This window comes from Semicossyphus pulcher, unplaced genomic scaffold, assembly GCF_022749685.1.
Source record: "Semicossyphus pulcher isolate SPU_LCO1_2020_fin unplaced genomic scaffold, fSemPul1.0.p SCAF_26, whole genome shotgun sequence".
Classification (NCBI taxonomy): Eukaryota; Metazoa; Chordata; class Actinopteri; order Labriformes; family Labridae; genus Semicossyphus; species Semicossyphus pulcher.
The window spans coordinates 2,417,147-2,442,850 of NW_027211700.1; the positions used below are offsets into that span (position 1 = coordinate 2,417,147).

The window sequence follows — 25,704 nt, forward strand, 5'->3', positions numbered from 1 at the left end:
ACGTCTGCTGCGAGCGGCGAGAAGAACAAGAGGAAGAGGAAGCGCATCAATAATGGAAGACGAGAAAGAGGGACTGTGATCCGCACGGAGGACGACATGGATAAGTGCAGAAGATAAAGGACACAGATATGAATAGAGTGTGAATTAGTAATGACGACTTCATTGGAGCTGATGAATGATTACATGGCTACTTTAATAGCTGCGGTGGTATCATAGTGCACTCTGTAATGAGCCTTCATCTCACTGAAACTCATTAAATTTTCATTAGAGTGGAGGAGAGAGGTGGAGACTACAGGAAGAGCGCATGTTCTCTGACTTCTACACCTACAGAGAAGGAGGATCTGTTTGATACGACGGGAGGAGAGAGTAACAGAAACATATTAAACTGAAACTCTGTTATAAAGTTCTAAATTAAAGCTATATTAAAAGTTTGTTTAACATTAAACAGCTCCACACAATCAGAGGCAGCGACTGCAGCTGCCAAAAACATGCTATAAAGATTATGTCCCTATGAAGGTCTAAATGTCTGCACAGAAATCTTTGCTCCTCATAACTTCACTAAACTTTCCCCACAGGCTGCGTCAGCTTATCTCACTTCATGAAATATTGTTGAGATTAACATCTCATCATCCACTCAGCACAAAAAGACCAGGATTTATCTCTGAGCTTGATCAATACCAGCGATGACTCAATGATGACTGAGCAATCTGCTGTGATTTTCGGCTTATTAATTCACTGGCCTGCAGGTGAAGGAGGGAGACGGGTGTCAGATGATGAAGTAGGTAGATAACGATTATTTCTGAGCTGCTGTACGGTCCTCTCTGCTCCGCACCCACCTTACAGTCCTTCTGGTACTTGCTCCACACCTCCTTGCTGAGGCCCCCGGACGCCTCGCACGGTCTGTCTGGAGGGACGATGTTGTGGTTGACCAGAGCTGACAGGTGAGTCCGCACGGTGGACAGGTGTCGACAGTAGGCCAGCCCTGATGGAGAGGTGAGACACAGACAGGTGACACCAAGCTTCAGTACAAGACAGAACAAACAACTCCCTCCATCCTGAGCGATCGATATGATAAAACTGGAATATTTAACCTTTATCAGGGCATCTATTACATGATGTTCAACATGTTACATTTTATATTCAGTTGATTTCATATATACAGAAAGTGTAGCAGTTAAATTAGAATATGGAGTTACAAAAATAACAATGTTAAGGTAAGAAACAACAAATAAAACTATTGGGTTTAACATATAATACACTGAGTCTAATGTGCAAAGCCGAAGCGTGCATGCACGGCTCGCTGATGAGAGAAATGAAAAAGGTCACAAATTATTATACTGGAGCCTATCTGTCACTGGGCGAGAGGCAGGGTTACACCTGGACTGACCTCCTGTCAATCACAGGGCTGACACATAGAGACAGACAACCTTTCACGCTCACATTCACACCTATGGACGATTCAGAGTCACCAAGAACCTAACGAGCATGTCTCTGGACTGTGGGAGGAAGCTGGAGTACCTGGAGGGAACCCACGCATGCACGGGGAGAACATGCAGACTCCACACAGAAAGGCCCACTACGTCTGAACCAGGAACCTTCTAGCTGTGAGGTAACAACACTAACCACTGTATATGTATATTTATCATGTGTGACGAATGCAGAGGAATATTTCATTAAAGTTTGCAAACCTATTACTCTGCCAGGCCACAGCTGCTGCTGCATTAAGCCGGACAGAATATCTTAATTACTTGAACTGATTTAAAATCTATAGTTCTCATCTGGAAGCCAGTAAAATGTTGCTACAGTTTTCTAAGACAATAATAACCAAACACAAGGGGAGCTGCTGTTGTTCGTAAGAATATATAAGATAAGACAGTATGAACAGTGTGCAGAGGGACATGATGTACTTACATCCATAAAAGGCTCTGGAGACGATCTGCCTCTTCATGTTCTGGCAGAGCATCTTAAGAGGAACTCTGTGGGAGAGAAAGAAATCAACCATTACTGCCAAGCAACTGATTTTTTTTTAAATATTAGCTTTTAACGAAAAAATCACCAACACATCTGAAAGCTGAACGTCCTAATGTATTTTCTCTGATGCAGAGCTGGACTAGATGCTGCCTCCGTGGCTCTTTAGAATTCAGTGAAAAGCCCTGATTAGACCCAATAAGGCTCCATAATTACCACGTGGCAGCAACACTCACAGCCGTCTCCACGGCTACGCTAATTTTACTTCTTCTAAAGTTTGTGATGGTGGCATCCTATCAACATACAATTCAAATGATGAATCTAAGGTGGAGAAAATGTTGATTGATTGATACTTTATTAATCCTTTACAGGAAATCACACGGTCACAGCAGCTTCAATCACAGTTAAAGTTGAGCTGAAACTGCATCTCGAGAGTATCTAGCTTCCGTATCGTGACGTATTTCCGAGTGAAGCAGGACGTGCAGGCAGGACGTATCATTAGAGGGATTTGATTTGATCATTGAGAAGTGGGCGTAGACAGACGTTCTCCACAGCGCAGCAGCTAGCTAACTGACCGAGCGTTCTTGGTGCTCTGCGGCTAAATGTTGCAGATTGTTTGGTGCTAACTTACGTAAGCACGCATGAAATTTAGTTTTACCGGAAGAAAAAATGTTCGGATTTTGATATAAGAATACAAAGAAATGGATTTTCTGTATTTTTTTTGGGCCTATATTGTCAAATAGATGCACAATATTACCGGGGATGTGATCTAAAAGGATTAAAATTACATTTTTCATTTCACCTCGACTTTAAGACGTCACATCTAACACTGAACATAAAAACATGTAAACATAAATATACTAAAATAAGTTTCTAAACCAGACTTAAACGTACAAATGAGACACTAAAAGATCCAACCACAACCACAGTGCAAAAGAGGTTTGTAAAAAGCTCAGTATAAATATATTATAAAATAAACATAAAAATTATATAAAACAAAATAAAATAGAAAAGAATAAAAGTAATATAATATAAAAAAATCAAATATAATATAAAACAAAATCATATGAAAATATCAAATAAATATATACATTTTTTTAACTCTAAGGTACTTTGAATGTTCAACGATGGGGATATGAGATGAGAATAAACTTTTCTAATAGAATTAGAAGATCTGACTTGGTGAAATTTATTTCATAACAACAAAGAACAGAATTTACAGACGTGTCTTTAATGTGAGGAACAGAGTTGTGTCGTCTGCATACAGGGAAATCGGGTGACTGGTGTAACATGACATCATTGTTAATATAGATGGATATTCCTGAAGACTGAGATTCAAACTGATGTGTTGGGTTTAACTGAATTGATCACAGTCAGCTGTTTTAGTTGTTGCTCATTGTTGCTCGACTTTAATAAATCTGACGCTTCAAACGTGCTGTAACAAATCATTCAGAGATTGATGTAAACGTGCTTTGATTACTGCAGATGTATGATAATATTAACACGTCATCCACTGACCGATAAAGGCTTTTTATTGTAAAATATGATCCTCTGTTGCTCCTGAAATGACCGGCCAATAAGACAACATTAATTATGCTCACAACATGATACCAGCCGTGAACTATTCAGATGATCCAATACAGGTCCTCTTTTTCTCCCTCTAACAAAGGTAGTTCAATTTATATCAACAATACTGCGATCTCCATCTCTATGCAGACGACACTGTCCTTTACGCTCGTGTAGATTCTCTTCATGCCACCACTTTTAATCTAAAGTCATTATTTAACCTCCCTCAAAACCTCCTTCGTGACTTGAAACTGCTCCTAAACTACGCAATGATAAAATAGATTTTAAATGAAGGAAATATTGACGATGCCAGAGTTTAAACTGGAGCTGTGATAACAGCACAAAACAGAGATGATATCGAGGTACTTGGATTGATGTGTTTAGATCAAAACAGCGTGCATGTCGCATCTTACATCTGCATGTCGGCCATCTTCACATTAAAAGTATTTAATGTGATAAAATGTTAATTTCACGACAGGACAGACTGGAAGGTCTCTGCTATTAGACGGAAGGAATGTGTTTATATATTGTTATAGTCTATTTGAAAGAAAGAGTTGGAAAATATCAGCAAAAGTGCAATATTATGCATACTGAAGTGTTTTTATTCACTTCATATTTTTAAATAAAAAACAAGATACGTTGCTGCACATTTCAACATTTTCCGGAGGTTAAAGAGGACGTACGTGTGGATGTCTGATGGGTTGTGTATGCAGGTGCAGCCCGCCTGGAGGTCGAACGACGCGTTGGTGCCGGCCGTGGTGCACGACTGACAGAGCGGCTCATGAGCGGTGGCTTCGGCCTGCTGCCACGATGACGGGCTGCCTCCGAAACCCTGCATCTCCATCATGTCCCCGTGGTCTGAAAGCAGAGAGAAGAGAAGAAGTGAGCAGACAGAGAGAGTCTCACTGCTCTGACATGGACGCTGATGTCTTCATGTGCTCTGTTATTAAGTCACTCTGTCTGTGTTCTCTGTTCTTACATATTATGACATAGGTCCCTCAGCTCAACCATAAATACATCTTTCCATGTATTCTTCGTCATGACATCAAGAGATGAGTAGATGGATGGAAAGTTTTACACTCATGTTACATGTGAGAGCTGGAAAAACAAGCGAAGAAGAGAGGAAACCAAAAGTGGAGAGGGAGGGAAGGAGAGGGGAGGTGCTGAGGGAGAGACAGGCAGAGAGGATGCTGGGAAGCCATGCTGGTTCAGCTCATTCAGAAGGGAGGCAGAGGAGGCAGCAGAGCTCAGGGGTGCTCCAGATAAAGAGGAGAGAGGAAGAAGAGGAAGAAGTGAGAGAAGAAGAGCAGGGACGAGGCTGACGCTCAGGCCGTGCAGGATGCAAAAGCCAGAACAAGACACCAAAAGAAATCATCTCAGAAAGAACAAAAACAAATGGACACCAGTAAAAAAAAGGGCACACAAAGGGGAGAAAAAATCATAAGAACTTCACATTAAATAAATGCTCTTCACCTTAATTCTTCAGGTTGGAGCTGATGACCTGTCATAAATATGAAGCTGCGCTTTGGTCGTTCAGTACCCCCAAAAAACAAAAAAAAGCAAACAGAAAAAATGCTGCTGGAGCGAGACCGACATGTGGCCTCCCCCCCTCTTTACTTTAGGACTAGACGTGATCAACAAGTGTTTTTGCCTGCTCACACAAGGACTCCACGTCTCTACTACTGCGGAACCCCACAGGACCGTAATGAGAGGGGTGAGGAGGGGGGAGAGGGGATGGGGGAGGGGGGTGGCGCGGGGTTAGTGAAGAATTACAGTGAACAGCATCGCAGCAAACGACTGCACAAACAAGAGGAGAAACAACTGAGGAAGTCAGAGAAAGAGAGAAATCAAAAGGAACAGAAGAGGAGACTGTGAGAGGATTTTCCATCACAAATACGCAGAAACACAGAGTCGTTCTCTAGAAACAATGAAACGGGTGCATCTTTCCCATGCAAAAACTGTCAAGCATGTTGCAAGTGAGAAATGAACGGACAAAAAGGAGGAAACAGAGTTAATTCAAATTAAAGGAGTGCAGAAAAACTAAGCAAATTATCAAAGCAAGTCTTTGCCAGGACGGCGTAAACCCAACAGTGCTGAGTCATGCTTCAAGAGCGGAACCAGCTCGTATCTCTATAAAGCAGTCAGCACTGCAAATCCCAGAATGCAATGCAACCAGAACGCTTCGATCTAGATGAGGAGACCTGGGGAAGTTTGGGGATGATACCAGGCGACAGAGGGAGCAGCCTGTCTCTGTACAACATCTCTGTTCATTCTTCTCTGTGTTATTGTTTCATGATCGTGCGTTAGGATCACTGCCGAGCATGTGGGTGAAAATGTGTGTGAGCAGAGTCAGAGAAAGAGAGTAACAGGAAGGGTGTAAGGGAAGTGTTTCAGTGGCTGCTGTGAAGTTAAGTTTTCTAAAGGCAGGATGGAATCGTTCCAGATCACAACGTCCAGAGACTCTTCACTTTCAGATGTCAGCAAGACGGGAACGCCAGCAGGAAATGTGTACAGTGTCAATAAACTACAGCAACAGAGTTGCATTACAGAATTAATTCTTAGTAAAAGTGAGAATCAAAAGCATTCTAGCTCAGTCTCTAAAGTCTGATCTCAATCTTTTCCTCTCCTGCGTTTAAGACATGAGCAACTTTTTGTTTTGATTTGAACTTGAAAAGTTCCTTGATTTTTGTTTCATCTGTGGTAAAAAAAACAAAACATTTTGCCAGGTGGGAAAAGAGTCTTACTTGAGTGACCCAACACAGGAGACACAGAGCAACATTCATTCTATGTGATAAAGAAGTTCCTTTACGCTCTGTTTTGGTCTCCACCAACTCCTGACGTCTTCATTGGTTAAATTGTTTGTGTAATTGTGTGACTTTAATGTTTGCCCCCCTGTGCGAATGACACAAAAAGGCTCCTCCTCGATGCACACTCAGAGGGTTAATGCACCGCAAACTGCGCTGCAGAGCAAACAGCGTCTCTGTGCTGAGTCATTATGAAAAAAAATCAGGATAAATTTGGCTCCTTTCTGTGTAAATGAGCCTCGTGGCAAAAAGCATCTCATTCACAAACAGCAGCACAAACAGCACCGCGCGGTTACAGTGAAAATATCACCGTCTGCAGAGGGCTGGTGGGAACTGCGGCACAGCTGAGTTTACAGCGATCATGACGACAATTCCACCTTTCATGTCATCAAAAACATTAAAATGTATTTTAATAATATTTTGTCATCGTTATTATAATCGGGAGATCCAAAGCTCAACACGGAAACACTCTGCCCACACGTGTGGAGACAAATTAAAACTGTAACGCAGGACGGGGATTATTCTATCTTGACGAGCTGCTGTTGCAGACTCATTCAAGCTGCATTACTGACAGTGAAACTAGTAAACACCTGACCAGTCTGGATTTTATAATAAATTGTTAAAGAGCTGCCCCCTCCTCTCCCTGCTCATCATCGATGTGTGGATCTGAGAGCGCAGCTCGGCGCAGCAGAGAGCGGAGGTGCAGACAGCTTCTCTCCACTATCAGATGCAAATCAAGAGCAAACTGCACGGAGCTGTGAAACTTTACGGGTGTGTTTGCGCTTGAATATCATCAGTGCATTTAGCTTTGTGAATCAGACCCTGAGACGGAGCAGATAGCGGGGGCAAATGATGCACAATTTATGGAGCTATCACCGGCCGCAATGCATTCTTAGTGAACTCCCCAGTAAGTGCAGTAGAGCAGCAGCTCCTCTGATTAGTGTTATGCTTTTTGTCAATGGAGTCTGGTGGCTCTGAAGAGAGAGATGTAACGGCTGTTTTTGTTTCAAACTATCATCTTCCTCTGTACAAAAAGGTCTGTCACTTACAACAACTATCTGAGCCTGTCAGAGGAAACAACAAGAACTTTTAGAGGCGTACGTTGAAGCCATAATAGCCTGTGTCATGGCTGCAGGCTGAACAATCCACTGTGGCATTTCCAAAACATTTAGTTATTTACAGCCTTAAATAAAAATAAATAAGGCCCAGGTTTAAAAATGACGGATTCGCCCTTTAAAACCACAATGAAAATAATAGATGATAAAGCTGTCAATCATCCCAGCGACTCTCTGACTCTTTGTCTCGACTGTAAGAGTCAGCGAGTGTCTCAGATTCTGGATGTTTTTATCACCTCTGTTAGCCTTTTCTCTTTTTCAACATGTCATCAAAACCAACTTTTGTCTCGCGTCGATCACCCTGAACTTCCCCGTGTCCACGTAAACCCCACACTGTTGGGCTCGGCCTCAGGCAGCACACACACAGGCAGACGAAGCTGGGCGGGGTGGGGTTGGGAGGGGGGAGGGGAGTCGGGAGAGGGGACGTCTGAAGCCGGGGTGAGTTCTCAGGAGTGGGAGGGGGGTGGGGGGGTGGGTGTGTTAAGGTGATAAAAACCTTTCATGACATTAGGGTCTGTGAGGTTCCGCGAGCAGATCATTGAGATCATAGCATGGAGCCTATCTTCCTCTTCCTCGTCATCGTCCAGCGACGGAGCGCGGCTGCCCGTGGTGTGGTGGTAGTTTATGGTGACTGCTCGCACCAGAGGGGGACGACAGAGAACACAGTTAGAACAGAGCCACCCTGCACACCCCGGGAAGAGAGGATTGTGGGAAAAAAAACACCAGACTACACCTGAACTTTATAAACACATCATGGGAAGACAAATCCAAGCAGGTTTTAAGAACTTATCTTTTAAAAAGGACGGCTGTTTACCAAGACGAAGACTACATTGTTGCTGTGTGCAGATGCTAATACTTTAGCGTGCTTGTTTCAGTGTGACTCACTGGCGTCTTGTCTGTATCCGGGGTAGACGATACGAAACACGTAGTCCGCCGCCGTCTCCTCCTCGCTGCTCCTGTCCTGGTCGATGAGTCTGGCTGCGCTGCTCCTCTTCCTCAGTTTAGGAAACACTTTTCCCTGCAGACAAAACACAAACGTATCACAGTAGAAAAGGCTTCTTTTCTTTGAATGAAGCATCACGTCAATGTCAAACTGTTGTACACCCAGAGGGCTTTCTGCATTGCCCTCCCTGCTTGGCTAATCCAGGAAGATCCTAAAGTTCACAAAAATTGTGAAGAAGAATGTTTTGGTTGTTAAATTTCTTCTTACTTTCCCGAAGCAAAGCAATCAGTTAATCAAATGTTCTGACAGAAAAAAAGCCAAATAATCTTGTACATCTGGCACTGACTGTTGCAGGCGGGTAATGAGTCCATCCAATAGACACGTTTGTGAGGCAGAGCAGACTAATTTGTTTGGGCGAGTGGCTCAGACAAAATGAAGCCTCATCTCGGTAGTTTCTCTGAGGTTGCTTTAAAAGCAGAGCCATCAGAGCCATCACATCTTACCTGCAGCATCGACACTGACCATAAAGTGTAAATGTAAACCAAATGATCAGGTGTGAATGCAGCTCGAAGAAGGTGACGCACCTTGCCTTTCTGGGACCAGAGGGGGGGCTCCAGCTGACCCCGCGGTAAGAGGCCCGTTTCCAGGCAGGAGAGGAAGGCCAGGAGGTGACCACCGGGGGGGAAGTGGAGGGGCGGCCGCTGGATCCCATCCTGACTGACCAGAACCAGCGTACCTCCACAATCAGCTGGGATACGGTTTTAAAAATACACCATTAAAGTCAGGAAAAAGGAGACAGAATGAATCATGTGATGCATCATGAATAGTTTAAGATGTTTTATAAGCACTCACGGCGCTGGTGACAGTGGATGCAGACGATCTGGCGCAGAGGGACGGTCAGTGCATAGTCCCAGTAGATACTGACAGAGAGGGGAGGGTGTTTGAAAACTTCATCAAGACTAAGTTCAGGAGGAAGTTATGTCTTTAAAATCTTTGCACGAGTAGAGTCCGATCATTTATATATCATCTGTACATGTTTTGTCTACCTCTTCTCCAGGTCACAGTCTCCCAGCGTGCCGTTGATGAGCTGGTTTGGCGTCCACTTCAGGGTGAGGTTTTCTCCAGACTGGTGGAGCGACAAGTAGCCCCGCAACACCTCCATGTCCTTCTTCTATGAGGGGAGAGAGACGAGGAAGAAGGATGGACGGGGTGGAAAAAAAAGGCAGAAAATTTGCAGAAGATAGAAAGCGGAAAATTGAGAGTGCAACCTTGATTTTTTATCCAAACAACTGCTGGGAGATTTGCAGTTACGTCACCTTAAACTTGCTTTTAAATCTTGAAGTTAAAATTGTGCTTGTTATGCTCATTAGCTTGTTTTCCAGTAGCTACATGAGAGGATCAGTATTCCTCTTGTGTCTCTGCATTAAGTAAAAAGCAAGAGCTGGAGCAATTACAAAATGTAGACCCCAAAATATGGGTTTAAAAACACTATAATACTCTGTAAAGGCAGAAACTATGATGCTCATGATATCACGAGCAAAGAGGTCAATCCTATAGAAAGACATTTAGCATGCATAGCGTGCAGCGTGTGTGTGCTAGCTCATGTGTGTTAGCATGTCTGTGTCAGAGGCTGAGCTTTGTGGGAGGCAGAAACACTCTCATTATTCATTCAGGGCCAAACGCGCTGCAGCGTCTTGGCAGAGCAGAAACATTACAGGCAGGAGAAAGACAGCTTTCATTTCAAAGATCACACAACACTGTGCGTGTGTGTGTGTGTGTGTGTGTGTGTGTGTGTGTGTGTGTGTGTGCGTGCAGCACAATAACACATGATATCATTTGCAATTCATGTGCACCAGCTGAGTGGGTGCTGCTCTGTGCGCTGCATGTTTGAAGGCTTCAGTCTGATTTCTGCTTCAGGGCTTCACAGAATTTACATAAATAAAGATGCAGGCAAACAGTGTACTCATTTTATAATAAGCTCCTTTCACACATGCACTGCACTCCTGAAAACTTCCCAACATTGCCCAGGTGAGCTGCATGTGTGAACGCAAACTTTTCACCCCAACTTTATGCAGACTTTTTCCTGCAGCCTCCGAGTAAAATGTCCCCAGGAGGCGGGGTGAGCCGATGCACAAGCAAGTGGGCGGCGTGATGACGTTTTATCAAGTTCGGCAGCTGTGAGGGCAGACGCTGAAATAGATTGTGTGTTGCAGTGAACGCAGCGTACTTTTTACCTCCTGTCCTTAAGAAAGACCTTAAAGTCCACACTGCAAATTGATCCATTGACATGCTGAAAGCTAATATTTCCAGCTAGCTACAAGCCTTCTGTTAGTGGTAAAGTGCTTGGTTCCACACTTTGGTTTGAAAAAATGCAGTAAGAACGTGTGTGCATCAGTTTACTTGGTGCCAAACCTGCACAACTTCCCCACCTTACTGACAAAACAAGAAACATCTCCCTCTATGCTTTGTTTCATGGACACCACCTGTCATTAGCTCTCTAGTATCTCCTGTTCAGTAACTCTAAGCACACAGTGTTGCAGAGATATCCTGCATCAGATACTAATATACGATGCAGTCGTACCGGTTGCACGAGGACGTTGTTTTTGCCGTAGAGTAGGTGAGTTCTGGAGTTTTGGTGCAGAGACTCCACGTACTCTCTCGCTGAAGCTGCAAACCGATCCTCCGACATGCTGCCACTCGACTGTCTCTTACGGATCTAGAAAAGAAAAGATGTTTAACAGACGTCCCTCACTTCTCCTGACGACTGATATCTTCCTTCACACTCACCCCCAGAGCGGGCCGGCGCCCGGCTGCAGCATCCTGGCCCCGGTGAGCTCCATGGATTCGGTGCCGTTGAACGAGCTCGTTGGCTGACGGGTCCGTCCAGAAATGATCCGACGTCTTCAGTTTGGTGTACTCCAGAGCGCAGGGACCCACTGAGAACAGATGCAGACACGGTAACTGACAGTTAATATGTGTTATGCTTCAACCAAAACCTTTTAGAAGATCTAAGTAGGGTCGTCATAGTGTGCACACGTTGCCTTTTTTCATTCATGCCTTCTCATTGCCTTGCATGTATGTTTTCGTGCGTATAACTCCCATCGTTCAAGACTGACAGACAGAACCTTTTGTCTATTTATTTTTAGTTCCTCTTTTGTCCAGCAGGTGCCCCCGGTGTTGCTGCTCTGCCCACATGTTGCTGATCCCCTCATCAGCCCTCGCTGTCTGCCTCATCTTCACCCTGTTACCTCTGGAGCTCATGTGTTTATTTTCCCACAGCCTGATATCACACTGTTCAGGTCGTCTGTGTTTTAATCAGCTCAGCTTGTTTGTTTCTGCTCCGGTGTGTCTCACTGTCAGAGGAGGTGGCTCTAAATGGTTTGTACAAATATTTCTAACAGAGGTTATTCTTGTTGTCTTTTTTGTGGTTGCACTTCCTGTCAGATCTGTTTACCTGATCACTGATTTAACAGGAACATTTGTTGCAGAGATGTTGGCAGTGTAAAATACTCACCCAGCAGGGCTGCCAGGATGGGCCCGAAGACTGAGTCATGCATCAGAGCTTCCCTCTCGTAGTATTTACTGCAGAGATAAACACACAGAGAACAGTGATTAAATGTCATCTGATTGTAACGAGTCCTGCTGGGAAATATGTGGAAGGTTAAAAGAAAAGTCTATCCATTTTCTTCCACTTATCCGGGGTCAGGTTGCAGTGGCAGCAGGCTAAGCACATTAGTCCAGCATCCCGCTCCTCAGCAACATTTCCCAGCTCCTCCTGGGGGATCTCGAGGCGTTCCCAGGACCAGATGGGATATACCCGGCATCTCCTGCCAGTTGGAAATGCCGGGAAAACCTCCAAAGGGAGGCGCCCGGGAGGCATCCTCATCAAATGCCCGAACCATCTCGACTGCTCCTTTCGATGCGAAGGAGTAGCGGCTGTACTCTGAGCTCCCCCAGGACGTCTGAGTGTTGCCAACTGTTGTCCAATGAAAGTAGCTCGCAATAGCTCCAAAAGTCGCTAGAAGTCATAGAGTCATACGCTAATTTGCATATTGGGGACGTCATCACGTTCATTTGCATAACGCTCAAAAGAATCGAGTCGACTCGAGTCCAAGTCACCAAGTCTCAAGTCCACATCTCTGTTAAAAGAGGACAGTGATGTGACTTGAAACAATAAGAAAGTGGTCGCCTGGATATGCCTGGGCGGGGGGAAGTGAAATCACTCTTAACATCCCTCACAGCACAGGAACATCTGGAGAGATCATCTTTAGAACCATTAAAGAATCAGGACTTTGTTTACTTTAGTCTGAAGAGGGAATCAGGCTATAAATCAGCTTGATTATCTTGTAGTGTGTACCCCGCCTTAAGGGGCTGATACAGGAGTTTGGTGCTGTGCTGAACCAAAAACAAAGGAAACAAAACGTCTTTGTATTTAAGAGACAATTGGATTCAACTTGGAAACCCTGGTACAACCCAATCGGAAACATTTGGAGTGATAAATCCTATTTAAGAGGTTTAAATACAGAAATATGACATAATAAATTTGCTTTATAACCCAGGCTGCAGTTCGTAGAGAAATCAGTATCCGTCATACACTTTCTACTACAACACTTTATTTTGGAGGGGCAGATAAAAACTGCTCTTCTGTTGTCTGAACACGGTGTCAAGTTTTCAGTATTTGCCCAACAACAAAAACACAGCCTCAAATAGCCCTACTCCAGCTGGATGCTTCTGTATTTAAAGAGTGTGATTCATGTTGTCGTACGTCTGTGAACCCGACGACCCTCTTCGTGTTTGAGGCTTTTATCAGTGAAGTGGTCCCGGTGCATCATTTCAGCGTGTGTGACGCAGCGAGCTTGTTGTTATCCGGCCAGACACAAACACAGGAGCCGAGCGGAAACACTGAACAGGTAATTCACAGACTGCAGAGGAGCCGTGAGTCACTGCTGAGGAGGATAAAACAGGTCACCTGGAGTTGTCCACGATGTACTGCACTATCTTGTCCAGAACTTTCTCGAACAGCGCCGTGCGGACCCAGATGTGTTTGATGGCCTGAGCGGAGAGCGGCTGCGGGGGGCGGCTGGTGGTGGAGGAGCCCTGTCTCCTCAGGGGCTCCTGGCTCATACTCTGGGTCCTCCTGCAGCGGACAAAGCACATCAATAATAATGATTAACAATAATGTTTTACATACTTTTTAGACAACATGTGCTTTCTATGGAGAGCATAAAACCAATCGAACACATAAAAATAATTACAAAATCAGCTAAATTGAATCACACAAACCTCAGCGGTCTCCTTTTGAGGAGAAGGAGTAGCGGCTCTACTCCGAGCTCCCTCTGGATGTCTGAGCTCCTTACCCTCTCTCTCAGGCTGAGCCCAGACACCCTGCAGAGGAAACTCTTGTATCTGTCGCTTCATTCTTTCGGTCACTACCCAAAGCTCATGACCACAGGTGAGGGTTGGAACACATCTAAAGGAGACCGCTGAGGTGGTTCAGGCATCTGATTAGGATGCCTCCTGGGTGTCTCCCTGTGGAGGTTTTCCAGGCAAGTCCAACTGGGAGGAGACCCTGGGGCATACGCAGAGCTCACTGGAGGGATCATATATCCAGTCTGGCCTGGGAACGCCTCGGGATCCCCCAGGAGAAGCTGGAAAACGTGGCTAAGGAGAGGGACGTTAACATGCTGCCACCGCGACCTGACCCCAGGTAAGCGGGAGAAAATGGTCAGCGAAGATGACCAGGTGACTGAGTATGCTTCCTTCAAAGAGTCATATTTTCCATCAGTTCATCCAGATGAATGGCTGTTCCCTCGGCACAGTTTGGGTTTCACATGGGACATAAAAGAGAAAGCATGCACTATCCATCCAGGTGGAATGGAAACTTGGGCACCTATTTAACTCTTACACGACAGATTCCTTTCCTAAAGTACGGAAGCCCTAAGCCAGGGGTGGCCAACCCTGCTCCAAGAGGGCTACCTTCCTGCATGTTTTAGGTTTCTCCATACTCTAACACACCTGATTTGAATGATCTGCTCGTTATCAACCAACTGAAGCGTCTCAGGGGATTGGTAATTAGCGAAACATTCGAATCAGGTGTGTTAGAGTGCGGAGAAACCTAAAACATGCTGGAAGGTAGCCCTCCAGGAGCAGGGTTGGCCACCCCTGCCCTAAGCTGACATGCATCCATTTTATTTACTCTGTTTTCTGGCGATAACAAGTCCCATGTTGGTCCGAATATAAGATGACCCTGATTATAAGACGACCCCCCTTTTCATTTTTTCATAAGACTTTTTGAAAACCACATTTTTTAAATAAAATCACAATTATAATATCTTTAAGATAAATTGTTTCATTTAAATTAAATAAAGTGCCGTTCAAAACTTCAATAAAATCATTAACCATCAAAGTGGGGTCTATTTATAGATCAGTCCAGCTCTGGTAACGGGCAGACCTTCGTTCTGTTTGTCAGGAACACACTCACACACTCTCCTGTCAGTCTCTAAAAGCAGCCTCTTTGAGGACCACGGTACGATTCATCTGTTAGCATCTGTTAGCTAAGACTGTTAGCATTTTTAAGGCTGTCTTTTTGGGCTCGCCGTCTTCGGACATTACTCTCTGTGACACCGTATTTCTGTCTGCTCGACACTTGTTTAATGACTCTGCTGCACTAATTACAATTATCTCTAATCGCCTCAGTTGTTGGTTAACTCGGCCGACTTTTGGGCCACTTGTTCCGTGTCTCTCCACCTTTCATCCCCCTGGCTCTGTAGCTGTGAGTGACGGCTGGCCTCAGTTTACATAAGCGCTGTCTACTGTTGCGAACGTATATTGGCCTTTAAAAGTCGAGACCCCGAATATAAGACGATCCCACTTTTTCAGATGTATTTCAAGGAAAAGAAAATTCCGACCGATACGGTACGTCTTATTTATCTTGATATCACGAGATATAAAAGCTGGTTTTCTCGTGATAACGGGATCATTTTATGGCGATGTATAAAACAGAACAACCTCCTGGTCACTGTGATGCTGCCATTGCCCACACTAGTGAGGTAAGTTAAGCCTGTTTGTTTTGTACTTTTGCAGCTCTGGGGATACGAGCTATGATCATCTGACGTTACGGTGGTGCAGCGTCGTCCAGGTAATGAGATAAATAAGTCGAGATCAACAAGAAACAACAAGAAAATGTATGCATGCATGTCCGCTAATAGGAGCCTTAGTCCACATAATTGAGTTGAATACTGATTATATACAACAACTCGTAGCTGTAATGTTGCATATATGTCCTTTAGTATGCTCACTAAAATCAATGTGAGGTTTTTAAATGAAAATAAATTGTGTGTTTGACCATCGGGAGGCAGCGTTTCACAGCATGATGAGCTGCTAAATACTTTCATTCATTAAAACTCATCCTTATGTGTAACAGCTTGGCTCCCATAAATCTGCACGCCGTCGGACAAAAGGTTCCATTTTATGTCCGACATCAGCCGACTCAAGTGTCTGATGAATATGGAGGCAGATTCACGACGGTCGGACGAAGAGAGGAGCACTTTCATCCCCGACTCGGTTTGATCTCTGACACTTGTGCGGGAATCAGACAAAAGCGTTCACACACACCCACTTCAACAGGCTAATGAGTGTTGTTTGTGTCAGTGCTGAGGGGGGCTCAAATGGCACAGTCACGATGACAGAAATCCCCCAGCATGTGTGTGTGTGTATGCAGTGGGTGTGTGTGTGTGAAGGGGGTTTCGGCTAAGTCACGATTTTCACAGTCCTCCCAGGGTTGGAGGGAAATCAGGATGATGTCAGAGCGATAAGACAAATGCAGGGAGACAGGGGCTTCCTCTTCTGAAGAAAGCCTGCAGGGTGTGGCAGTAAACAAAAGCTTTTCTTCTTCTATTTAACTTTTCTTACTTTAATTCACACCAGAAGATGATGCTACCAGTGTGTTTGTGTCCTGACCTGAACCCTTGTGCCTCCAGGAGGTCAAATGTCAGCTGAGCAAACAAGACGCCTCGTTATCTTACAGGCAGGCCGACCGCTCTGACATTTTCCGAACAGATTTATGCTCCCAAAGGTATAAAAAACCTTTGATTTTAATGACCCCGTGACTTTTATTCTGAAAAGAAAAACCCCATGTAGGACAAAACAATCTCGAGGAAGCTTGATGATGTCATTTTAGTTTAATATTTATCATTCTTTTTATTCTGCAGCGATGAAAACAAAGCATGAGTCATACTCTGTAAACCCATCCCATCGGAGGGGGAACAGTACGCCCAGAATAGCTTTAAATGTATGTTCCTCTTAGCTTGCTTTTCTAAGAGAAATGATCCCTCTAGCCTAGCCTGGCACATTTCTCTGGGAGTTAGCATCAGTTTAAGAAGCGTCATTTAATGATGGGAACTGTTAGCTTAGCTTACTACATATTCCAAGCAGCCCAGAGCTTGCAGAGCTGAGCTAGCTTTAACCTCTACAGTTTGTCTGGACAAACGACTGAGCATCAGTTTCATGTTCTTCTTGCAGATGCTTCAAGTCGTATTACCTGTATCTACTTCGTCCTCTTAAGGGTTCAGCTTTTCACTTCTGATGTTAATAAAATTCTGTACCATGTTGGAAATGCATCCCACCACACAGCAGCTTTTAGGTATCTTTCTTTGCTAACAGACAAAAGTGACGAGACCCAATTACAAGACAAAATAATTAGATCTATCGATTCCCCTCCTGTGTGGGCGGGACTTATTAGCGCTAAAAGGTAAAGGTTTAAGTATTTGTGTTGCCAATCTCCCAAATTACTTTAAACCAGTGTTAATGTTAATGTGTAAACTTCCACCACCACGGAAACGTCACTTCCTGCTGCTGCCTCTCCTCCTCCACGCTGCTCTCTGTCGCCGGTCTTTATGAATTTCAAATGTCAACAAATGTCAACATGTAACCAACTGAACTGATTGCAATGATTACAACCAGATTGTATTTTGAGCTGACAAAGGAATATGAATGAGAAAAGGAATATGTCAGGGTGAATCATTAGGCAGCTGGGTTTGCATGGCGGGCTTTTTTCTTCTTATACGGGGCGCTATGATATGCTGCATTTGTTTATATGAAGGGTGACTGACGTTTGACGGTAGATGTGCAGATATTTAAAGGAAAAGGTGTTTTATCTGCATGTGTGTTTAAACATTAAATACAAATAATGGAGATATTGCAAAATGGATTATGTCGTGTGACGGGTTACTTAGTTAGAAGCGTAGGGTTGCCTTACACGTACATATACACATAAGATGTTGGGTAGGTGTTACATCAATTATAGGACGTCCTACGTTAGCACTGACCTTCTGCATGCTTCTAGTTTCACACATCATTTTTATAAGTACATAGGAGATAAAAGATTGCTACAAAAACGTCCTCTGTGGCCAGAAACAAGCAGTCAGATGATCAGACTGGTTAAGAAGCAGACCAACAAGTTTATCCAAGATTCTAAACTGGCGGTCTTAGTGTAGACTCTTAAAGGACAGCTAGGCCCTTAAAGGCGAGGGTCATATGACTTAAAGATGGTTGGATAATGGTCCAAAGCTGACAGAATTTAGTTGTGACTGCCTTGAATGTACAGGCAGAGTCAAAAAATAGGTTCTCGGAAGATGACTAGATGGAGGTGGACAGATCACAGATTTGTTCAACATCAGTTTAAGCGAAATTTTGAGCCATCCAACCGTTCATGTCTTTGAGGAAGTCTCTGAGGCCGTTAAGATTTAGCTGATTGTTTGTTTTTTGGGGGTGATAAAGCAGTGTCATTGTCATAGCAGTGGTAGGAGATATTGTGGTCTTAGATTTTACTTAATAGCAGCATTAAATGGGAAAGAAAATGGGGCCGAGGATGGAGCCCTGTGGAACTCCATAGAATTGATTTGCTTAAGAGGCTGGAATAAATTGCCTAAACGGATTGAAAAAAGTTATGTTTCTAAGATAGGAGGAAAAACCAGCTCAAGCTCTGAGCAGCCATCACCAACCCCACACTCAGGGCAGTCAATATATAAAGTAGTCAAGGGTAGAAAGCAGCATATAGAGCCAGAAGACTCCAGAGATTTAAGTTACCAGAAGCAAGCACGACTTTTAGTACTGTGAGCTGCATGAAACCTGATTACAATTTATCTAAGATGTTGTTTTAATAGCACAATACCAAGCAAAGATTGTGGCAAAGGTGCTAGTAGATTAGCTTCCTAGCAGTAATGCTAACCGCGCTTTTCCCTGCAGTATATGGAGGACTCTTCTGAGAGTGCTACAGCCTGCAAGGCGAAGGGTTGCATAGCAGTTTGGATGATCATTTCGCTATTTGGCTTTATTTTCTGATTTCAAACCATCTGATTATTTGACCATTTATGTTTCTGTTTCCACATCAGAGATCTCAAGAAATATCGTAAAACAAAACTATGAAAGGCAATTTAGCTTTTTTTTTTCTTAAGGGGGGGAGTAATAAAGATAAGTGTCATGTGCGTAACGGTGGTAGGAAATGCTGTGCCTAATGGCAGCATGCAAACGGAGAAGAGAATGGGGCCATGGATGGAGCCTTGTGGGACTCCAAAGAATAGATTGGCTGAAGAGGGGAAAAAGTTGTCTGAAGAGTTTACTAAGAAAGTTCTTACTGAGTGAAAAGCAGAACATTTATTGTTGACATTTAGTACTGCAAGTTGGCCTTAAACCTGATTTAAAAAAGATCTAAGATGTTCTTTTGCTGAAGCAAAACACAGCAAAGATTGTGACAAATGTGAAAGCAGATTAGCTTGCTAGAAGAACTGCTTGCCCGCCGAACTCCCGACAGTTATGTAACTCTCATCTTGCAGGTCGTAGCCTTCCCTTGAGAGTCTACAAAAAACTGTGTTGGATGTTAAAAACAGTTTGAGTGATCAATTTACTTCCTGGGAAACCATGTGATCATTTGAGCCTTTATGTTTCTGTTGTTTCCACATCAGAGATCTCAAAAAATATCAAACTATAACAATCAGACTCCAGTTTTAATAACGTTGAATTATCCCTCAATGTTTTTGAGAGCTGTTGCCTCAGCAGGTCTCGCTGCTTCGAGCACTGCAGGAGAGGAAATGAATGCAGATGATATGCTAGTTTTGCTCTTTACCCCGTGTGTTAGGAAGAGATGGAAAGATGGAGGGAGGAAAAGAGGAGAGGGAGGAGTGTTGGTGATTTTTCATGGCGGTTTCTCGCTAAGGAAAAGATTGAAAAAAGGAACGTTAAATAAATCACAGAGACAAGGAGCTGCAGCAGGGTGTTTACAGGAAAACACAAGCTAAAATACAACCTGTTCACCCCACCTGCCCCTGGCACGCACCCACACACACACACACACACACACACACACACACACACACACACACACTCACAATATTCAGTCCTGCTCTGCTGTAATTATCATTCACTTCACTGTGTTACTCCTCTCTTGATGTCTGCTCATATTTTCTCTCTCCCTCTCTCCCTCATGTTTCCCATCATGCTCTTCTGCCTCTTTCACCGCCAGTGGCGCAAACCACATTGCCATGACAACCAGGGTAAATGAGAGATGGAGCCCTGAGGTGGGATGACACGGAGGAAAGGCTGGCGAGGGGGGTGGGGGGTGGGAACATGCACTGTGTAAATGTGTGTTTGTGTGCTTGTATGCATTGTGGTGGAGACGCAGATCCATACAGGGTTTGACGTTGTGTGTGTGTGTGTGCGGTGTGTGTGTGTGTGTGTCTGGGGAAATAAAGGCCAATGAGATGTGACAGATGAGCGAGAGGAAGCGGCTGATATGAAGACGGAGAGCTGAGCGACGAGCGTGCGCTGATTTACATTACATAATATCGCTGCCATGTTGCAATGAGGATAGACATTGTGTCGGTGCTTCATTGTTTGTGGATCATCTATGCAGACATTAATGTGTGTGTGTTAGCGTGTGTGTGTGTGTGCGTGTGTGCTTGTTGCATAAAGCTTTCTCTCCTCCATTTGGAGGCAGCCCTGGAGAGACGTGGTAGCCATGTGGCTCAGGCTAATGGACAATTAATGGGCTCGCAAACAGCTTTGCTAGAACCTAAGTGCCTGCAGATAAAGCAGTTTATCATATTCTGTGTGTACACTCATACATGCAGAAATACACACACACACACACACACACACCTAGACCCAGGCCTGAGGCTTATCACGGTGTGAACACCGATTGCTCAGCTTTCGTAAACACTCAACTGACCACAGAGTGTATCTGCAGCTGTGTGTTTCTACACAATCATAACGACCTGCTGCACAAGGAATGACAGAAAGTCGCTAATGCAAAAATAAAGTAGATAATAACTGAATAAATCTAAGTGAAGTGAAGTTTGAATAGTGCCTGTGGCCTCTAACACCCGTATTTAACAAGCACTGAAAATCTAAATATGATCTTTTTGCTGATCTTGAATAAGTACATTTTTTTATTAGCAGTCCGCTGAGAAATAAAAACAGAACAAGCTCTCCCTTGCCTTTCAGTTAGTAGATAAGTAAGGGATAAATTCCAACCAAGTGTCCATTATCAGAAATGTATTAAGGTGTACAATAATTCCTGATAATCCACACCTACAAGGGCATTTTCTGTGGGTGTCTTCCCAAGTAAAAAAAGTCTTTTATTGATGTTTTTTGCTTGCCATTGTTTTCTTGGTAACACCTGAGGGCTTGACGAATACCTGAAACAATCTGTACCATTTCATTAAGTTCTCATGCAGTGGAAACGTTGTTCACATAAAATAGAACAGATCTAAGATGCAACCGGAGATATTTCTAGTCCGCTCACAGAACGCTCCACCTCAGCTAAGAGCCAGAAAGCTAACAGTATGCTAGCAAGATTTAGAGAAAGAAACATAGCATGTGGTTAGTATGTACAACAAGGCGCTAGCTTGCTGACCTGCTCATTGTCCCCAAATCACGATTTTTAGCAACAAATGCAACATCATGTGTGCAGTCGGCTGCAGGCTGAAGAAGTGACAATGTCCTTCTACCCATCTTTGTTGTCCGTCTTTTAATTGCTTTGTAATGGACTCGAAATCATTGCAAATTAGGGTTGCCCCTTAATGATCTCTCAAGTATAAATTAAGGTTGTTTGATTGATGGATTAATAGTTTTAAAATCCTGGTCGTCTGTCAGGCTGTAATGGAGACTTTTCCTCTCTAATTAAGACGGCAGATCCACTCAATGAGCACTAATTAAGTTGAGGTTTCAGGTGTGTTCCCTCCAATCAGAAAGTGATCAATTAAAACTTAAATCCAAACTGTGCGTTAAACATGAAACATTCAGTGAGCGCTCTTTCATAAGGAACCCACCTGGTGAGATCGGCCTGCTGCTGGAGCTGCTCCTGCACTTTACGACAAACCTCGCCGGCCGTCTCGTACACTTTGCCGACTTTGGTGAAGAGGGCGGCGATCTTGTCGCTGCGTAGGAAACCAGCTGCCCGTCTCTTCAGCAGGTGACCCAGACAGGCCTCGATGGCAGCTGGAGAGGGAGGAGGAGAAGAGAGTTAATACTGAGAGGGACGGAGGGGAAAGAGATGGAGAGAGGAATATAGGAAGAGAGAGTAATACAACTTAGATGTTTAGACATTATCTGTAGCAGGCAATAAGTTCTCTGTACAAATGAGCTGAAAACAAAGAACAAAGAACAATGATGTGACTTCACAGCCGGCAGTGTCCTCAGTGTCTAAATGTCAACAAGTAGCTGCGACTCATCTCCTCCTCCCACCTCCAGACTTCCTCAGACTTCTGCTAATGGACTTGCGGGTGAAGCTAATGTCATTAGCGAACACTTCCCTCTGTATGTCTTGTTGTAGGGGAGAAATGACGGCCGCTTATTAAATCAGAAGTGACACCTGAAATGTGATTTTCAGAAGTGCTGCCGCCTCCAACATCTTTAAATATTTAGAGGGTTGGAGGTGGTACGACCTGCGTGCAGCTGCTCCCTGAGCGTGCCCTTTGCACCAACGCTACTCAAGCTGTCGGTTCATTAGCGCTAAAGATAAGATCATATAAACTTTAATGATCTCTGTGAGGGGAAATTGGCTGTCGGCTGCAGAAATGTGGCGTTAGAGAGAAAAATGGTGGTCGTAAAAGAAGACGACCCGTTTCTGTACTGAACTTTGAGTAAAACAGCAAAAAGGCACAAGAGAATTACTTTATGTGCAAGATGTGAAACATAAAATTCCAAACTTTATCATGACTTATATACTGTAGAAAGACAGCAGAGCTGTTTCCAAGTGTTCTGAATCAGTTCCAAGTGAAGTCACAAGTCTTAAAGTCATGAGCCAAAACTTCCTCAGGACTTTGTAGACCTGTATGCTAAATCGTTTATGTTTGAAGGCTAATTTCGCCAACTGGAAACTGAAGATTTTTCTGCTTTTTGATCTTGTTAGCAGCTAAAACTTGAAGTTCTGGGGGGAACTTAAGGACAAGGATGCTCTAAGGAGTGCTTTCACACCTGACAGCTTTGTTACGGACTTTAGTCTGAAAGTCCGGTTCGTTTGGACAGGTGACGACACGCATTCGAACTCTGGTGGGGACCAAACCACCTTGTGGAAACGCACGAGAACACGGAGGTATTCAAACTGTTCAGTGAAAAACTAAAGTAGAGTGGAGCTGATCGAACTGTGGAACAATGTCAATAAAGTCTGTGATTCTTCTTCTTCTCTCTCTGTTTGTTCACTTCAGGAAGTTTTCACACGTGGAAATGACCAACCAGAGAGCAGTTTCCTCGTGTATCTAAACTTTTGGTCCGCTGGTAAAAGCTGCCGTGTGAACACAAACCAAACTCAAGGCGAAATGCAACTTTGTAACAATTTGGTCTTTGATCAAACAAACGGACTTACGTGTGAAAGCAGCTAAGATTTGCTTACTTCCTGTTTTATTCTCATTCCGCTCTTCATCTTCTCAAAGAATATCAAACATAATTTGCATTTTCTTCTTTCTTCTGTTTGTTGTTGTTTATTCCGTTGTTTGATTTCTCCTTTTACTATTTTGTAACTGTCTTTCCCGTCTTCCAGCACTTATATTCACATTTATGCACAAAAAAACCCTCTGTTTTATTGTACATTTAATTTAAGGTCATTCGAAGCTTAATCCAAAAGACAACTGGACTTGGTTGAAGTTCTTGAAGACTACAGAACAAAATGAGGTCCGCAACACGTCCACAGATAGAAACTGGACAGTGTGTACAACTGAGTCAGCGAGACACAAATAAGACAGAAGGGCTAATTAACAGTAGCTATATGTGCGGATAGCTCGAGCCAGGTAAGCCAGTGGGCAACAACGCGGTATGCGGTATTTTGCGCATACAAACACCTGAACAACATGTCCACAGATAGAAGTTGGACAGTACTGTGAGTACGGCTGATTTAATGAGACACAAAAACGGCAGAAGTGATAATAAACAGTTCATACTACAGCTTTCATTCACTGTCGATGCACGGACATATGAGGGCCAACTGGGCCCAGTTGGACTCCGACTTTCCGAGTCAGAAATCTGACCTCAGGGTGTTCCAGTTGAAATTTCCGACTCTGCCCTTTTGGATTAAAATGTCTTATATTTCTGTAAATTAAAAAACATCAGCATAGAGAGAAAGAGTAATAAACAGTCGTGCAGTTTTAAGCTTACACTGGCTGGTTGTCGTCGGAACACAACACACTCTCTAGCCTCCTCGAGTTTCAAGGTGCAAAGTATTACTTCAATATTTATGTGTTCTTTAAAACAGAAACTACTGAATGCTTTAATGGATTTCACAGTGGTCAAAAACAAAAGCACAAACGCACTCATGAATGAAGACGACAGAGAACCAGACACGTCCCAGAGAAATGCACTGACTCATGTCGCTGTGACCCGTCCATTAGCCGCCTCCCTCCCTCTGTAATTGTTGCACTAATGCTCCAACATAATGAGCTTCTTGGGGCTGATGGCAAAAGCGAGTCTGTGACATGATTACTCAAGCAAACACAAACAGAGAAACAGGTTTATTACTTTTTAATAATGTGCAGACTTATTGGTAAACACAGATTAAATAAAGACTTCCTGTTGCGTTCATGTAAATATGCAAACACGCTGCGGAGGGAGAAAATAGAGTCCATCTGCAGGACGGATTCAGATCAGCTCGGAGCTTCTGCTTCTGTTGGCTGAATCTGATGGATTTTGCGGTTGAATATAATGACCAACAACAACATTATCCTCTCTGACACTGGGAAGAACTCAAACTTTATGGGTGTAATAGTCTCCTTTTATTGCTCAGAGGAGGCATTAAGAGGCTGCAGGTTTTAAGCTCTGTACAGTATCCTCACAGCAGCTTTACTCTGGCAGATTAACGCGCTAACCTACGGAGAAGTATTGTGGGTATCAATAAGTCTTAGGGGATCGCGAGGATTAGCAGCTGTAAAGTTGGAGCTGAAGTGGGGCTTTCCAGGGAGCGTGTAATGGACTTGGAGGGAACATTAACGCTCGCTTGTTTCTGTGGAAACGCAAAAATCGAGCAGAGGATGCGAGCAGCTCTCCCGTGGGGGAGACCGCGCCCCTCTCCTCTCGCTCTCTCTGCTGCCTTCCCTCACCGCCAGCCTGCTAATTCATGTTTTCAGTGTCTGCGAGGCTCTGGTGAATCATCAAATCCTTCCCATTATGTGCGTAATTGCCTTCAGATTGAAATTGAGGAACAAACATGCAGGAATAAATGCTTTCATCTTCACATGTGCAGGAACAGTTCATCCCAGCACTGTTACACACTCACTATGCACAATCTACTCATTTTAATGCAGCACATTCTGGCTAACAGCTACAGTCCATCCAGTAACCAATAACTTAAGATACACAGTGCACTCATGCATTAATATACCCAGAATAATCTGATCCCATGAGCACTGATTGGACAGCATGTCAGGGCCGGCCCGAGCCTTTACGGGGCCTCGAGCAGAAGTTAATGCAGGAGCCCCCCCCTCTCTCTCTCTTGCTGCCGTACTAATCACAGTGTCAGTGCTTGATAATTTGCACATTCACTGTAAATCTAACACACCCATTATCATTGTTTTATCATCTTTCCTACATGTGCGCTGAGAGAGGAAAGAAGGTAAGAACTGATCGTGTTAGCTAGCCAGCCTGTTAACATCAGTCTGTGAGGGCATCGTTTTCACCTTAATTGGAATCATTTATTTACCTTAAAGTTCGGAAGTTAAGATGCAGACCAGAAACAGGGCGAGAAGAGGGCGTGTGCAACAAAGGTAGCTGGAGACGTGATGCAGGATGCACTCTAACAACTTAGCTACCAAGACACTCAAATAAT

At 43.9% G+C, this 25,704-nt stretch overlaps 1 protein-coding gene across 2 annotated transcripts in view; it reads right to left on the minus strand.

Moving 5' to 3' along the window:
• Positions 1 to 25,704, minus strand: part of sgsm2 (small G protein signaling modulator 2) — an 83,092-nt gene that overhangs the window by 8,309 nt on the left and 49,079 nt on the right. The window contains exons 3-15 of one of the 2 annotated variants that reach the window (XM_069676531.1): positions 21,722 to 21,890; positions 13,366 to 13,533; positions 11,911 to 11,978; positions 11,184 to 11,332; positions 10,978 to 11,112; positions 9,443 to 9,567; positions 9,249 to 9,316; positions 8,981 to 9,144; positions 8,339 to 8,471; positions 7,950 to 8,084; positions 4,218 to 4,392; positions 1,912 to 1,976; positions 837 to 982 (exon numbers count right to left, since the gene is read on the minus strand). In XM_069676531.1, coding sequence (XP_069532632.1) covers positions 837 to 982; positions 1,912 to 1,976; positions 4,218 to 4,392; positions 7,950 to 8,084; positions 8,339 to 8,471; positions 8,981 to 9,144; positions 9,249 to 9,316; positions 9,443 to 9,567; positions 10,978 to 11,112; positions 11,184 to 11,332; positions 11,911 to 11,978; positions 13,366 to 13,533; positions 21,722 to 21,890 — 1,700 coding nt within the window. The remainder of the gene's footprint in view (positions 1 to 836; positions 983 to 1,911; positions 1,977 to 4,217; positions 4,393 to 7,949; positions 8,085 to 8,338; positions 8,472 to 8,980; positions 9,145 to 9,248; positions 9,317 to 9,442; positions 9,568 to 10,977; positions 11,113 to 11,183; positions 11,333 to 11,910; positions 11,979 to 13,365; positions 13,534 to 21,721; positions 21,891 to 25,704) is intronic. The other variant, XM_069676532.1, reaches the window with a different exon arrangement.